The 18,302-nt window shown below is 28.8% G+C and overlaps 1 protein-coding gene and 1 pseudogene across 3 annotated transcripts; both read right to left on the reverse strand.

The window, feature by feature from the left end:
* Window positions 1-8,208: 8,208 nt before the first annotated feature.
* Window positions 8,209-9,589, reverse strand: LOC101497061 (uncharacterized; annotated as a pseudogene).
* A 4,224-nt stretch (window positions 9,590-13,813) lies between these two features.
* On the reverse strand, window positions 13,814-17,888 carry LOC101497396 (oxoglutarate-dependent flavonoid 7-O-demethylase 1-like). 3 transcript variants are annotated; one of them, XM_012712054.3, is made up of 4 exons: window positions 17,734-17,888; window positions 17,571-17,632; window positions 15,076-15,400; window positions 13,814-14,234 (listed from the first exon to the last, which is right to left on the reverse strand). In XM_012712054.3, exons 2-4 carry the CDS (start codon window positions 17,630-17,632, stop codon window positions 13,992-13,994), a joined length of 630 nt encoding a protein of 209 aa, XP_012567508.1. In that variant the 5' UTR covers window positions 17,734-17,888; the 3' UTR covers window positions 13,814-13,991. The 3 variants fall into 3 exon arrangements, with proteins under 3 accessions (XP_012567508.1, XP_004516158.1, XP_027186852.1); XM_004516101.4 differs by having other exon boundaries at window positions 17,571-17,870; XM_027331051.2 differs by lacking the exon at window positions 15,076-15,400 and having other exon boundaries at window positions 17,571-17,875.
* Window positions 17,889-18,302: the final 414 nt, after the last annotated feature.

The following is an 18,302-nucleotide window of genomic DNA, read 5'->3' on the forward strand; positions in this document are numbered from 1 at the left end:
GGGAACTTTTTGTTCAATTTTAGTAATTAAATATAATTCAATAGTAAAGCGCAATCCTTGAATTCAACACTCGGTATTACCGTTTTAGTTATTACTTGCAACGATCTAGTACACTTGCTGAAACGCTATCAGATCTCCACATTCAATTTGATATTCACCATAAGCAAGATCTCCACATTTAAAATGGTAGCAATTTGCTAAGTGATCATAGTCATCATCTCATGGTTACTATCATCCATTTGTTGTCTAAAAGATTGTAAGGTGGTATTAGTAATTCAAGATTAAATTGGGGTTTCCATAAACCCCTGTAAAAAAACCAACATTGCTAGTCCCTATATGATTTGTTCAAACTCCATATTCCCAAATGCATAAGACCTTGGGAAATTTGTGACTGATGTGAAGGAACAAAACTCAGTGGAAGACCATATGGAGGCATATCATGATTTGTTCATCGAATAGGCGCAGGAGATTAGTCTAGAGGTTGTTTTAACTAATTGAGCATTCAACTTGAGTCATTTAAGTGCTCATTATATGTTAGCAGCCTTGTCTGCTTATTTGACATTCTTATCTTATTGTCAGACTTCCCAAACTGATATGTTTTGACTTGGTCTTTAATAAAGGACAACCAGAATGTTCTTTTGAACATTCTCCAATCATTTTGACATTCCTTTTGAATATTCTTCAAAAAAAAAATTGCTCATTATGTATTGGGAAGTCCATGTGCAAAATGCCAATCGAGTTACTGCATATTGTTCTTCCAAAAAGATCATTTTGGTCATTTGCCTCTTTAATAGAATAACTAGAACATTTTACTGAATGTTCTTCTATCATTCTTTTAATAAATGACTTAATCTTGAAATGACTTCTTCATCAAAGTTGATTATTTTCATTTTTTTGAATTGATAGGAATACTTATAAATGCAATGAACTTGTTCATCATGAGAATGTTCTCTTGAAGATTCAATAATCATTCTCTTGAATGATTGATATAGTATATGATATATACTTTTTGAGATTCTTTCATAAAGATGTTCTTTGACTTATTTATTTATCGTCAGATATGTTTAAATCTATAATATACCCATTAAACATATTTCTCAAGGTATCAAATTATTCTTCTTATTTGATGCTTGACAACTTGTGACTTGTTTGATTTTCTTTGGGTCATAAACATGTTTGGAATAGTGTTAGAATAATGTAAGGGCAACAACCATGTATGTACTCTAGGACCATCAAACAAATTTAGATAAGGTGGACGTTTTTTTGTCTTGTAACAAACATTTTTATCAATGAATGATATGGTAGTTGAATTGATTCTTTTGAGGTTCAAACAATATCCTTATAAAATCTCCATGAAGCTTATGATATTGTTGTTGTAATCTTCTAATGCTACTTTGATTCGTTCATCATTGATTATATATTTATGCAATTGTTGATGTGAATGACTTCTAGCTTGTCCATTTATGTGATTCTTGTTTCTTAAATAAAAATTCAACAATCACCAGTTGATCTTCATTTATAAAACTTAACATTTATTTCATAAATTCTATTATCATTAAAATATATATAAAAAAAAAAATTGACCTTAACAAGAACTATGCATGCATGCCATGTGTTTTGTGACACCCTAAACCCCAAAATAATATATATAATAATTTACATTATATTTCTATAAAATTTGCAGCAGATAAATAAAAACTTTTATTTTTAATTTAGGATATCACGTTTCTCAAAAATAACATAAAACACTTTAAATTTAATTTTTTCATTAAAATAGTGCAATCTCGATAAGCTTGATTTAAGTATAATTACTTGCTTTAATTCTAAAAACTAATTATTACTTCTAATGTTTTCATACAAAAATTCGTTTCAAATTAAATAAGAAAATACAAATTACAACCATTATTCCCGGTATCACCTATCAGAGCGGGGCTCCTCCCAAACTTTAACTTCAAGACTCATTAACCTGTAACAACTGCGATTTCGCAAATGCAGGGCCAAGCGAGTCAAACACAAACAACGAAGGAGGTGAGTTTCAAAATCATGTTAATAGTATAATATAAGTAAGAAGAACACGCAAACAATCATAATATACCGTATCATAATCACATTACAATGTATCAAAATATTTAAGTAAATAGTACCATATTATAACATCAAAGTCACTCAAGTAAAATAATCATCTCATTATAATATGCATCAAATCATCTAAGGGTAATTATTATTACTTTTGAAACACATCAATCACAACAAAACAATCACAAGGAAATGTAATGCTACGCATGAGCTTAGACTCTACTTTACAATGTGGTATCATTCTAACTCTTAAGTACTTGGTTAGGAGGCTTGATACTATGTCACCATCCCGGTGGACGGATAATTCAAATTGGCCATGTCCTCATAGATCCCCTCAACTCAACCCGAGACACATATACATGACAGTCGAGGTAAACGTGTGTTGCGTGGTAGCTCCCGACATTTGGAGTGCTACCTCCAAGTCACCTAGGAATTCCCCACCCGTATACCTCCAAGGTCTAACAATCTTGCCTTAAGGCTCGACAGCAGACAGCCACGATCAGGCTCATTCAGTTGTACTTCCTTGGAATCAATAGGCTCGTCATGCCCTACTTATATGATGACAAAATAATCTCCACTTCATAAATTCTCAATATTTATTTTCTCCCCTTGTTGACCTACGGTACTCCATTAAGAACTTCATCTCAAACACAAATTGGAATCACAATATTCTCATCACAATTTATAACATCATTATCATTAATCACACGTCATCACATATACTCATTACAATCTTATAACATCAATCTCATCAATCATACATCATCAAATAGACTTATCACAAATTTATAACATCATTATTATTAATTATACATTATTATAGTCACATAAAACTTATCAAAATGCATCCACCTTTTATTATCACATCACCTAAACATGCCTAATCAAACATATACATAAAATTCATTCGACATCCAATATCACAATAATATCAAATGTCACACATTTAACGAAGTTAAATCAATCAACACCTTATAAATATTTCTATTCCATATTTTAATCTCACAATTCCCATATTTTTACATTAATCAATTTATCACTCAAATGACTACTTCCGTACATAGCGACTCCCGAATGAATCGTTTGGAAATACGGTTTTCCCTTCATCTCATATTATATTATACTCATGAATTCAAACGCTCTCTCACCCCTTACCTTATTTTGATGCTTTCACACTGTAACACCCCAAAATTTTCATATATATTATATGTGTATCTTTTTAGTAATTGCTATTATTAAATTAATAATTATTCTATGTGTAAATAAATTAAATTAAATTTTATCACACTCTATTCTACCTAAATAATTATAATCTTCATTTTTATTTAATTGTTTTGACGTGACAATTACATGGGGACTATTTATGATGTCATTATTTCATAAATGGACAGACAATTACATGGAGACTATTTATGATGTCATTATTTCATAAATGGACATTTTTATTTGATTAGTTTCGATAATCATGAAATTGATGGGTTAGATATGTTTGTTTTATTTTGTTATGTGTGAGTGGTATTCTTGTCTTGCTTGATTTATTTTAGTTGATAAAATATTAGTTGAATTATTTAATTAAATTAGAATTTATATAAGTTATATTGTTAGTTAGTTTTATTTGCGACCAAATAAGTATTCATTTTAGGAGATATTATAGAGTTAGTGAAACCAACCTTTATGTATAAGTGTTTTGAAAATATTTTTGGTCCATCCTATAAAAACAAAAATTACTAACTTGACTCATTCTTTTATTCTCCTTTATGACAAGATTTTATGACAATTCATGGTGTTTTCTTGGCATAATGTGCATTAATTCATTTTAAAAACCTTTAATTTATTTTTTAAAGGAAGATTATAAATTTAATTATAAGTTTTTTTTTTTTGTGCAATTAACAGTGGACACAAAAAGACTATTGTCCTTTTTGTATCTCATGCATTCATCTCTTTTAAACTAAAAATTATAATTTTATTATAATTGTCTACAAAAACAATTCTATGAAATTTTTGGTTTCGTAACTATTAGATAAAAAAATTAAAAGGGTGATGTGACAATCTCTAATTTATTTATTTAATTAAAATTAGTGTGTGACACCCTTCAATATTTGGTGAACTCTATTAGTTAATTCAAATTAACTCATACATATAAATACACATGATTTCAATTGGCTTTGTAACAACCTAATAAAATTAAAGAAATAGTAATTATTGGTAGTATAATGTTGGAATTAAGTGCACTTCAATTTTAGACAAGAAATCAATGGTAATAGTGCAACGTAAATAGCTTATATGTTCATACGTTTCCATTAGGCATCTTGTTGTCACACCTATTTGTCATTCGTACACTCTCAAAATAATTTTCTGAGTCGTAAATTCCAATATCTATCGGTGTTGAATTCATTACTGCCTCGTGAGCTATTTCTCGTGCAAATTTAGAGGTGTTAAGAAAGAAAGCGCCTAAGGTAAGGGCTTTTCCCCATGCAATGTTAGGCTAGATATTAAATTAATAGTTTGTAAGATATTGATATAAAACTTGTTGTCTTAAAAGAAAAATATTGATTTTTAATTGCCTTAAAGAATTTAACTATAATATTTTATTTTTATGAGTAATATGTTTGCTTTGATAAACTTAATTATAAATTTCGATTTTTATTATTATAACATGAGTAATATGTTTGATGTCATATATTTGATGTAAAGTTATTATTTGTGTGTTGTTTATGTGTACTTAATTATAAAGCTATGATTTTTATTATGATCTCATGAGTAATATTTTTTTAGGATGTCTTTAATTTAAAGTTTCGATTTTTGTGCTATTTCATTTCAAAGTTTTGATTTTTAAGAAATCTATATGAGTCTTGGGGGAATTGGTGTAAAGTTTTAATTTTAATTATGATAACATGATTAAGTTGATTTTTGTGATGTGTTTAGCGGCAAACCTTGATTTGTGTTTTAAATAATATTATTTTTGTGGTTGCATAAGTGGCTTGTGATTTGTGTTTTGAATATTCTATCTATGTGGTTGTCTAAGTGGTTTGGTTGGTGGTTTGTATTTTAAATATTTTTATCTTTGTGGTTGCCAAAGTGGTTGGTGATTTGCATTTTAAATATTATTATCTTTGTGGTTGCCTAAGTGGCTGGTGATTTGTGTTTTAAATATTGTTATCTTTGTGGTTGCCTAAGTGGCTTGTGATTTATGTGATTATCTAATTGGGTGGTGATATGTATCTTTGAGCTTCATTATCATTTCATGACATATCATATGCATCTTTGTGGACGCCTGTGTGGCTGGGTTAATTTTCCCCATTGGTATGTGTGACTTCTGTGTGGACGCCTGTGTGGCTGGTTATATCCGGATCATATATGTTTAGGAGCATGCATGACTTGCATACATTTTTATGTTATTTTATTTTGATCTAATTATTTGATATACGATTGCTACTTGATTTATTTAGATACATTCTATGACTTTCGATACATCTTTAAGAACTATTAAAGAATCAATTTTTTTTAAATCTTTTATTACGAAAAGATTTTATATTCATATTTTATGGTTGTTAATTTATTATTTGGTTTAATTTTGTTGTGGGATGAACTGACCCCTTACACCAATATTTAGGTACTAATGATATCAAAAGTCGTATGAATGATGTTTGATTGCTGCACGCGCGTGGGAAAATGAGACCTTTACTTTAAAAATAATATTTTGTATTACTAAAAAATTTTGTCGTACATTGTAAAGTTATTTACTTTTCATTATTGACTTTTAATAGAAATGCGGAAGTGAGATTTCATTTGCTGGTAAATAATTGAATGTAATTAATGTCAGTCAACCTTGCTTATTTTGAATTTCAATTAAAGAGACTTTATTTTATTTTGGAGCATAAATGAATATTGATCTAATAACTGGAATATTGGTTTCGCAAATAAATGAATAAATAATATTTTAGTAAATTACATTACGTTCTTTTAATGAAAAAAAAATTAATTAGTTGTTTCTAAAAGAAAATAAATATTTTTCAGTAATATTCGTATAAAAAATTTGGGGCGTTACACACACACAAAAACGACTCCACGAACAAACAACCTCTGTTCATTGACTCTTTGTCCTTCAATCGATCTAACTCCATAGTTTATGGATAAACGTTAAAAATAAATTATGACAAGATACTCTAAAAACTAAATTCGAAATTCGGTCAAGGAAAATTACCATAAACCAGAAGAAAAAAAATCAGTGGGTAATATGACCACTTTTCACACGGTCGTTTTGGCATTGGTTTCAATCAAATCGGACTTAAGGTGAAGGAGAACGGTGCAAAATAACGAATTCTACAAACGGAGAAGTTGGATATTTTAGAGAGTAATTGGGATTGTTAAAAATCTGAAAAATTATGTTTAATTGACTAGTTAAATGAATGCAATAACATACTCAAATTTGAGCGAAAATGGAGAAAGTTTTCCGGAACAGTTATCGATCACCGGTGTCAAACGATAGGTTATTGTTGTGTTTCCTCTTTGCTTTTATGGCTGCCCTTCCAAAGTTCTAACTCCCTTTCCTCTTTTGTTTGTTTTATTTTATTAACGATTAGGGTTCACACATGAGTCAAACCCATTGGTTCCTTCATTTATGTTTTTGTTTTACTATTATTATTTTTATTTTGTTAGAACAAAATTAATAATTATTTAATCTCTTTTTTTAATATTCTTCTGAACACAGTTTTTCAAACATTACTAATATTTTATAAATTATAGTAATTAAAATAATCAATAAAAAAAAACATATTACTAAAAATTGAAACTCTCGATTCAAAATAATCTCTACAATTATACTTATTTCTCAAAATACTCACATTATAGTAATACCAGCATATTAGAAAATAGTCAAAATTATAAAATAAAAATATAACATTAATATTTATATTAATTACTAAATCATAATAAATATATATAAAATCACAATGTCATAACAAGTATATAAAAATAAACGAAATCAAACACAATATCAATTATATCTCAAGATAATTATTTATAAAAAAGATAACTAAAAATAGAAAATGTTTATAAATAATTGAAATATAACTATGTGCATACTTAATATCAGTCACAGGCACAAAAAATATTACATTAATTGGGTACACATATATACACGTAAAATCGCATAAAATCTTTTTAAAAGCATATACTATTATTTTTTTAAAAATAGATCAAAGAGTAAAATATAATATTTATTATTTATGTTGCTCGTGTAATTTAATATTTATAAAACTAGCACATCATAGAAATCACCTAAATAACAAAAATTACTCAGAAAATTTATCATCATATATTCTAAAATAATTTTAACATTAAATTAATTATTTAAAATCGTACTTAACTAATAAAATAATTTATTATAAAATTTAGGATGTTACATGTTTCTTCTTCTAGATATAAGGACCTTTTTCATTCTAGATATAAGGACCTTTTTCATTCGAATTATTTATTACACTCGAATCCCTGCAATTCAAATTTCCAGCATAAAAAATGCCAATGTTTTGTATTCTGCTCTCTATCACTAGGACCGTCAACAATACACTTAAGGAAGGAATCATTACAATCAACAATGTTTAGTAACAAACATTCATAGAAAGATGAATTTGAGAAACGTTTTATAGAGTTTGAGAATAAATTGAAATATTTGTATTTTTAACATTAAAGTTGAGATCATTCTATAAAATCGTATATGTACTTAACATACTCTTAGCTATGTTTATTAATAGACATCATCAAAAGGATTAAAACAAAAATGTTTAATACAATGATTTTCTAGGATTTTGATGGCTTACTCATTTATTTCCTAAAAATATAGCTCACATGTAAGCTTTTACCATATTTTTATTGAATTTTTTTACAGACTCCATATTTCAATTGATTATACATGAATAAAGAATTTAAGTTATGGAGTTTCATAAAATTTTAGACAATGTATCTCTTTGAGTTAGTGTTGCGTTTATTGGTTAGTCGCAGTGGTGTTCAAAATTTGACTTATCAATTAGACCATCCATATGATTATTCTTGATCTCTGGTTATATTATTTGATTTGATCGAACCACTCAATTATTTCTCGAATGTCTAAATGTTAAAATTTCTCAAAAAAACTAGGAAGCGGAATCTAGGGTTGTATATTAAATTTTACAAAATAAAATATATCAACTTAAATAATATTAGCATTTGAAAATCCTAGAAATATATTGACCGAAAGTACAATCTTATTAAATTCAACAATACAGTAGTATAATCGATTTTAAAAAGCTCAAACTATGTAATTAAAACATTAATAAGGTTCAGATTAAACCATAACAAATAACGACCACGCCCATATGGTTGTAGTCTGCATACAACATATAATACTGAATTGAAAATTTATAAAAATCATATTACACCCATCATACAACATGTGCTAGGCACTATAGAAAACTTTATATGACTGAAGACACTGCAATGAATGGATTAATTTCAACTTATGGAGTAGTGGTTGGAACAACTTTAGGAATTTGAGGGATTTTAGGCATTTCTGGGAATTTAGGTAGCTCTGGTTTAGGTATTTCTGGAATTTCAATCTTAGGTAGCTCAGTCTTTGGCAATTCAAAAACTTTAGGCATTTTAGGAAATTTAGGTAGTTTTGGTTTGGGTAGTGTCGGGACATCAACCTTAGGTAATTCAGGAACTTTAGTCATTTTAGGGAATTTAGGTAGCTTTGGAACATCAACCTTAGGTAATTCAGGAACTTTAGTCATTTCAGGGAATTTAGGTAGCTTTGGAACATCAACCTTAGGTTGCTCTGGCTTTGGCAATTCAAAGACTTTAGGCGTTTCTAGAAATTTAGGTAGCTCTGATTTGGGTAGTGTTGAGATATCAACCTTAGGTAATTCATGAACTTTAGGCATTTCATGGAATTTAGGTAGCTCTGTTTTGGGTAGCTTTAGACATCAACCTTAGTTTGCTTCGGCTTTCGCAATTCTAGGTCTTTAGGTAGCTCAGGTTTTGCCAATTCAAGGACTTTAGGCAACTCTGAGACTTTAGGTAGTTCAGGTTTTGGATATACAGGAACGTCAAACTTAGGTACCTCGTGCTTTGGCAATTCAGGGACTTTAGGTAGCTCGAATTTTGGCAATTCAGGGACATTAAACTTAGGTAGCTCAAGCTTTGGTAATTCAGGCACTTTAGGCAGCTCTAGCTTAGGCAATTCACGTACCGTTGGAATTTCTGGCTTAGGTAATTCTGGAACCTTAGGAAGTTCATGTTTTGTAAGAGGTGGCAAATCAACTTTTGGAAATTGTGACATGTCTGACTCTAGAAGATAGCGAGCTCCAGCAACCATTGTATTACTGTTACATGATAATATATGTTGCCAGAAATATAAATAGATAAATGATTGTTGACAAACCAATGTAAGCCATGGTTTAATCCAGCTGATGAGAGAAACTCAAGGAAGATATATTTTCGTAGTTAGATCTCTTTGCGATGCTAATGATTTTAATATGACTTGTAGTGTGTTATGCATATGTTATATGTAAGACTTTTATAGATGAAATTTTGTAACTAAAATGTGGGTAACAAAGGGTGAGCTGGCGGGAATATGTACGTATAAGTATTGTTAGTTCAACTTCTTACCTATACAGTATTTCCCATAAAACAATGTTGAATTACAACTATATTTTTTGTTTACCAGCCTATCTACATTTAAATTCAATGTCCTCAAATAGAAAGCAGTCTAAAAACCAAGGATTTCTGGAGATGTTTGCACTTAAAATATAATTCCTTAAACTAGAAATTTTTTTAAAGCTTTGTCAACAAAGTGTTTGATATATAGAGTCAGTGACATTTTTAATTTTGATATTACTTGCTAGTTGGTAGGTTCAAGGAAATTATACATCAGCTTATTTAATAACTTTTCATCAAATTAATTATATTGAGTGAATAGTTATTTGAATTTTGAAAGACGGTGTCCATCAACATTCCTCCTAAAATATTTGAAAAACGACTTGTCTCAAATTAATCCTTTAATTTGAAACTGACACTTAATACTTATATATTTATAAATATAACATGTTGATTCATATTGTTTAACAATGATTTAAAGTCTTTTGGAGAATGGTGATAGACATGTCCTATTAATGTTGAGTGTTAACAGATGTGGGTTTAAAATCCACAAGTTTACTAATTATTGGCCCCAATTTATATGTTGGAGAGACTAAAAATTTCGTAGTTTAAAAAACTCTAAAAAAGGAAAGCTCCCAAAATAAAAAATCCCCTAAAATTTTGTGGTTTTATGTGAACCTATGGACCCACTTTAAAATAAATCAATATTTAAAAAAGATTTCGATTTTTTTAAAGAATTACAATTTTTTTTTAATTTTTTTCTCGAAATTTCTTTAGTTCGAGAAGAAAAAAAAATTTACATTTTCTTGAGAATTTTTTCCGATATTTTTTTGAGAAAAATAAATATCGAAAAAAATTTCAAAACAAATATCTCAATTAACAAATCATTAGGCCTATGAGTCCTCTGAGCCTCATCCCTTAAGCCCACTGAAATAATGGGTCGGGGGCTTAAAAACATCATTTCAATAGGGGTTTAATATTAGGGACTTAGTATGAGATTTTTGAGAGGGGACTTAGGACTTTGGAGCTTTTTTGACAGCTCTATACGTACATATGTGGATGAAAAATCTTTTACTTAATTTGGTGGGAGATATCGTATCTAGATGAATGAATAATGTTACATACGAGGGAAATATTATTGGTGTTTCAAGTGTGAGTAAGACTCCACATTAGATAAAAAATGAATATTGAGCATTTTATAAGTGAAAGGATACATATACTAAATACCTTAAAATATTGGATGAAAATGTTGTGTCCAACTTACTTGCATAGTTGCTCTAATCCAATATCATGATCATACGGGACTCCCTCGCGACCTTGCAAATATAAAATAAAATAAATATTTAATTGCAGTTTTAGTTTCTTTATTATTATCAATTCACGAAATTGGTCCTCCTATTTTAAAAGTCGACAATTTTGGTTCCTCTCTCAAATTTTTGAATTAAAAACTGAAAATTTGACATATTTTAAATGACGTGATATACAATTCTATGATATAAAATCATCTAGATGCATTAATTATTCATATGTCGTTAATTAAATTAAAAATATGAAAAATTTATGACGTTGAAAGCTAAATTTTTACGGTATTTTATTTCAATTTCATGGGTGTTAACCATTCTACATATATCAAGTTATTTAAAGCATCACCCTTCATCATTTGTTAGTTAAAAAATCAGGAGGGACCAAAATTGTCGACTTTTATAATATGAGGACCATTATCGTAAATCAGTAAAAATAAAGGGACTAAAACTGCAATTAAAGTTAAAATAAATTTGGATCATCTTTGACGCATTAATCCATTTAGAAATTGTGGGAGAAACTTTTTTTCTTCCCTACAAATTCTCATTTTTATCAATTTGAGGGGTTTGTGTTGACTACCTCTTTTACAATCTTTGATTCAATTTAAATTTTTTTTTTTTTTGCTTAGTTATAATTTTGATTTTTCTATTTACATCAACTAGAGTATAACTCGCATGTTGCGCATGTGTAATTTGTAAAATATTTTTTAAGTATAATTTTTTTTTAAAGTTTGAAGGCGATATATATGGTGTATCAATGTATCAATTTGATCGGTTAAAAGGTTTCAAAATTGTAAATTTCTTAGTTTATAAGAATAGTGGTTATATAACAAAAGAATAAATGGACTGGAAATAATTTAAGACTTTATAATAAAATGAATGATTTTCACTCTAAAAATATTGTTAAAAAAAGTTGAGTGATTGTTTGTATGCATTTTGTTTGGTTTGAAACATCTAATCATTGTAGAACACTTTCTTCTTATAGAAAATAGAATACATATTTTCCAATCATTGATTTGAGATATATTTGTAGGCATTGGTTTTTATATTATCATTATTTTTATTTTTGTTTTACATTTTATCTTGAGTACTATTATTTCTTTATTATTTTTTTGACTAATTGAATGAACTATTATTTCTTATATTTTATGTTTCATGTCTCATTTTAAGTTAAACTTTCAATAACTAATTCTTAATTACAGGTGTTATGTTACATATTTCTTTAAAAATTATTTTGATTTAATTATCCTTATTGGAGACTGTATATAATGAATAAATTCAAAGTATTATTTTTTACGACAAAAACATGAAATAATGTTGGGAATGATAAGGAATCACTACTTGATTTTGATCATTTTTTTCGTTAATTGAAACTATGTTTTGATTTATGCTTCATCCAATCTATAAATTTAATATTTTGAAATGAGTGTTTTTATTTTCATGAATAATTTATATATACAAATATTTTCTTTGTATTAAAGGAATATAATATGTATTCGAACACTGATTTAAAGAAACATGAACACAAATTGTATATTACTTTGAAAATACTTAATGTATAATTTAATATTTTTATTTTTAAAAAAAATATTCTTTGTTGGTTTTTTTTTTTTTTTTTGCAAAGGTTTGCTAATTTAAATACATGTGTTTTAATATTTTTATTTAAACTTCATTGGATTGTTTGTGCATAAGTTTGATTATTGATTTTTCTTATGATTATTATGTTTTTATATATTTTGTGGTAATTTATGGTTGTTACATTTCAATTAATAAAATATTGTGATCTATTTATATGCAATGAAATTAAAAAAAGTAATTAACAATTAAATCAAATTTTTAATGGGAGTTATATTTTTATTATCGTTTTTTAATTATAGAGATATAGAGAAAGAATTAGTAGAATGTGAAATAAAAAATGAATGAGTTCTAGAGAACAGAATGATGTGGAAAGTTTAGTGTTGAATAAAAAGTAAAAATAGAATGGTGTGGCAATATTAGTGTTACATGACATATAAGGATATGATGTGTCAACATATATATTATTTTTGGGGTTTGTTTTAATATATTATATTGATTCACGAAATTGATAATCATATTTTATAAGTCGACATTGTCTCTTCTTAACTAAAAAATGATGACTTATATATTTTAAATTATGTAATATACGATTTAATGATATAGAACCAACTAGATGCATTAATTATTCATATCATTAATTAAATTACAGATTTGATTTTTGAAAAGTCTTTATTGCGATTTCATGGATGTTAATCTTTCTACATCGTATCATATCACACATTAATTAAAACATATCATATTGCTATTTTTTTTAATTAAAAAATGATAATAAAGAACCAAAACTGTCATATTTTAAAACAAGGGAACCAATTTTGTGTATTGATAAATATAAAAAAAAAAACTAAAATTACAATTAAATCTAACTTTTTTTTTTAATACGGATATGAAACACATTTAAGTTCCACCTCTCTCCCAAATAATGATTTTTCCTACTCATGAGAGATCGAACTTTATAATTTAATTTAAGAGATCCGAATTGCTTACTGACACATAGACCGGTAATAACTATTAAAATGAAGTGATTAAATTTAATTACATGAGACTCTGACGCATTGAACACCAAACACATCCCAAAGTGTCAATGCTACATAGATGTAACTAAACCATTTAAATATGTTTTTCTTACAAACTAATCATTGTATAAATTTTTCTATAGTGAAAACAAGTACCATGTTATCATAATACATTCTAAAAATAACTAAAAAAAAGTTCTGCAAAATATATCTAAACTAAACACAAGACTCAAATTTTGTTATGTGCAATCAAGACAAGTCATCTTTACCCTTTTCCGGATTGGATAAACAAAGATACATATTGCAGCAACGTATCCTTATTATTATACAAAGTGGAAATAATGAAAGTGTGGAACAACAAAAATGTACAACTAAATAATACAATTTATTATAATCTAAGACTATCAATAAAGGATTCATCAAGCTTCCTGTTGAAAAACCTTCTAAAGTACTCTGCATTTGTCATACTCTTGTATAATTGTAAGTTTCTGTCACTATTAATTAACTTGTCAGAAGGTCCAATATCAATAGAAGGACTTGGATAGCAGAATGTCACTACTGACAATCTTTCCTTCAACTTATTTACTATAGCTCTATGCTCTGGTGCTTTGTATATCCCATTTGTCATCACCTGCATAATGAAACAACATACATGCATCATCAAAATCATGCTTTTGATTTTAAAGTCTTATTTTTGTGCAGATCTCATTATTCAAATCAAAATTTGATGGCAAATCTTGTTCAAATATGGCGTAGTGTATATTTTGATAAACATTTGTCAAATATGAAATTGCTTTGGTTAAAATTTAGTTTAAACTAAAGTAGTTTTGTTTTAAATGTTTTTAAGCTTTGTTTGGCTATAACAAAAGATAAAATAAACTTAAATTGATTTGATATATCATATAATAAACTGCTTTCATTAGCTATTCCGTATAATTTATCGACATAAGTTAAAGACAGCTTGTAGACATGTCATAAGTTGTTTTTATAAACTCTCGCAAACAGTCTTACAAGTACTAATGTCAATAGATAAACTTAAATAAAGGAATCAAAACACACCCTTACTTTTAAAGAAAATTTGACTTGGTGTAAGTTTTACGTCAAAATAGTTTTTTACACTTTTACAGCGGTATGGAAGCATAATACATTATGATTAGACCAAAACCACATTTATTCAAAGAAAAATCACTTTTCACATTCTTCACTGTACATCCAAATATCCATATAAGAACACAATCCTATCTATATAGCACCGACACTTACTAAGATTGAAGATGTGTTCGGTTTGTCTAACACTAACACATGTGGCAATTTCATTTTTTTTTTAAATTATTATCGGTGTTTGCATTAGTATTGTATCTGGTGTGTGTGTCTATTAGTGCTTCGTTGAATCACATTGCTTTATCCATTAAAGTGAATTGTAATTACAAACACACAATTAATGTAAGCCTGATGAGTAAAGAAATACAAACCTCAATTATATGGCCTATGTTAGCAACAATGGCTCCTTCAATCGGCTCAACACCGACCCATTTTCCGTCTTTAAGGAACTGCAGCCCTGGAAAATCACCAAAGTCAACCAAGAGAGTGATTCCAGAATTGTCAGCATGAGGAACAATACCAAGAACTCTTTCAGGCTCTGGACAAGGTGGATAGCAGTTCAACCTTATATCATATTGTCCTTCATGGAAACTTTCTGATAATTTTGAATCTTCAATCCCCAAAGCCAACGTAATGAAACTCAATATTGAAATTGCTTCCTCTCTCATATCTTCAGAATATTTTTCTAATATTTCCCTAATAATATATTGAAAAAGAAGATACTTATGACATCATAAAAAGATTGTAATAAATGTTTTGCAGTGGAATCTCTTACTTGAAACAAAGATGATAGCTTGTTATGAGAAGGATAATTACAAAGAAGGGTAATATATATTTGGTTTTTTTGGTAAATCAAGGTATCCCCCTACACGCAACTGTGGAGACTAATCCCTTAGGGTAACTGTGATTAATTTAAGGGATTAATCTCTCCCAACATAAGTTTTTTCATAGGCACCAACCAATGATCAAACCCCAAGCCAAATAGTTAGGGACCCAAGTAAGTATCTACAACTTGTGTTGCACCCATGTTAAAAAACAGGTAATACATTTCATAGAACTGAAACGGTGTCACCACCAAATACTTTGATATACCATTGCTAAGGCCCCAAATAGTCCAATAGGCCAAAGAAATCTTAAAGGATGAATTACTATGTGGTATTCTGATGCATAGTTGCAACACTGTACTCCATCACATTAGAAGGATATTTGGAAAAATAGTTTAATTAAGTTCTTATTCAATATTTCAATGAGAGATTATTTATAAAGCTGTAAGTGGTTCTTATTGTCAAAGAGAAAATGGTGTAATCTTTGCCTAAGCTCCTCCAAACACTTATACAAAATGGTCATATGAACACTTTCTATTGCTGCTTATTAAATGTTGAACTTGGGATGAGTTTCATATAGAAAACTTTCATGACAAAGCTAATTCTGAATCAAGTAACAATGTGTCTAAAATACTTCTCAGTGCAATGCTTAATTTGGCATCAATATGCTATTCAATTCAACGCTAAGCAGCAGCAGCAGCAGCAGCAGCAGCAGCAGCAGCAACAACAACAACAACAACAACAACAACAACAACCCAACCCCACCCACTCTTGCTCTCTTTCTATCTCACTCCCTCCTTCTTTTTCTCTTTCTTCTCCCTTTTGGCAAACACCCATCTTCCCCCTTTTTTTCTCTCTTCTTTTTCTCCTTGCTTCTTCTCACTCCACAACACCAATTGCACTCCAATAGCATAACTTCTCATACTCCTATAAACACTCTTGGTTAAGATTTTTGGGGTTAGGGTTAGTGAGTCAAGGAAGAAGAAGAGTAACCATTCTTTAAAAGGTGTTCATTGAGACTCTTTGAGGTCAATACACAACTCTAAAGCTAGTATGAATCTCTAGAAAAATGTTGTTTTGGTTAAAAATGTTATTTTTGTGTTTAGAGTAGATTTAAAAGATTTTTATGGTTTCCTAGAGTTAGTTAAACTTTAGAATAATTTTTCAAAAGTCTTAAAGAATATTTTTGATACTCAGATTTATCAACTGAGGTCTTGTCAGCTACTCTAGGAGTTGTTGGAGAACAAACATAGTTGTGAGTAGACGATGATCATTGTCACATATTTTTTATTTTACTATAATTACTATTTTACTCGTTTTCTACTTTAAAGTATTTATCTAAAAATTAGGGAAACACAACCTTTGAATTTATCTCAATTTCGTCATTTATTTATTTTGTGGTCTTTATTATGTAATATGTTTGTGGTTTGATTTAATTATGAGTTATAAAACTTTTAAATATGTGTTGTGGAAATCGTTGTTATAATTATGAAATCATTAATGGCGGTAGGTGCACCTAGTTAGATCGTTTTGATTAGGGAGAGTAGCTCGTTAGGAGGAGAGGGCTATCTACAAGATGTAAGCTCTCTAATTGATGCGTGATGATGCATTGGATTGAGAGAAGAAGGCTATCCGTTAGATAGAGCCACCCCTAAGGGAAAGGCTACCCTTAAGAGAAAAGGGCTATCAATGAGATGAAGTCACCTCTTGGTTCTCAAAAATTTATATTTTTACTTGTTTGATTTCGTATGATTTCGTATGATAGGACAATTAATTTTAATAATATTAATGCAATATTGTGAATAATTCACACGGTGACGACTGCAATCTGTAAAGCAACGATTGTAATAGCCAAAATTGCAAAATCTTTAATGCTACCACGACGCTATTTAAAACCTTGGTCCAGAATTCAAACGCCACAAACTAACATAATCTAAATATTCCTAAAAGAATTGCTAAAAGAATGAAATTTGTGGTACTGGAATTAATTGGAAGCTAAAAGAGAAACAATTACTAGTGCTTTATCTTAATTTGTACAGTACCTGAAAAACGCCCCAGTGTTTACAAGCAAGGTGAAGTTTACGAAGCTCATCTTGTTGTGCATCTGCGTTGACCAACTTGGCTTTATCAATCAAGGGTATGATAAGAGATGGATCATCAGAAGGAAAAGTACAGAAATCATCATCATCATTATCTCTGATGTACCTTGGTGGAACTTTGTGTGGGCTTTGGAGTGATAGTTCTTGAACACTTGGAACTGTAAGTGATGATTCCAAGGTCTTAGTTTTGGCCTCCATTGCAAAGTTAACTTCAGTCATGCGTTTGACCAGATAGGTAATCCCTCTTTTGTTTTGACGACATGTAGAACTTACACAAAGAGCAACTTTAGACACATGTCAAGCTCTCAACCTTCCACGTAAACAACATATCTAACATCACCAAATAATTATTAACCGGAAAATAAAGAAGAAAAAGTGTATTTATTGAGATGGAATTAAATGAAGGACATTTGTGCAAAAATTCATAATTTTTGGGGATACTACAGCTAAATTTGTCAAAATGGACTAGTTTAAATGAATTCCGCTAAGTGGACAATCATCCATTTACTTTGAAAAATGTGAATATTGCTCAAGAAGTCTATAAGGACTTATTTCAGAGTGCCATTAAAATTATTTAACACTTTTTGTTTGAGTTTAGGTTATGTTAGATAAATCTAAATGTTTGTGTTATGCTAGATAATATCTCTAAATTGTTTTCGACAATTTGAACTTATT

Source organism: Cicer arietinum, chromosome 5 (genome assembly GCF_000331145.2).
Source record: "Cicer arietinum cultivar CDC Frontier isolate Library 1 chromosome 5, Cicar.CDCFrontier_v2.0, whole genome shotgun sequence".
NCBI lineage: Eukaryota > Viridiplantae > Streptophyta > Magnoliopsida > Fabales > Fabaceae > Cicer > Cicer arietinum.

Excerpts from the sequence above, each read along its gene's own strand:
- LOC101497396 (XM_012712054.3), bottom strand. The coding sequence starts at position 17,632 with ATGCACAACAAGATGAGCTTCGTAAACTTCACCTTGCTTGTAAACACT. Across the intron at positions 15,401-17,570 it reads AACACTGGGGCGTTTTTCAG|GGAAATATTAGAAAAATATT; the intron begins GTACTGTACAAA and ends ATATATTATTAG. Across the intron at positions 14,235-15,075 it reads ACATAGGCCATATAATTGAG|GTGATGACAAATGGGATATA; the intron begins GTTTGTATTTCT and ends TTCATTATGCAG.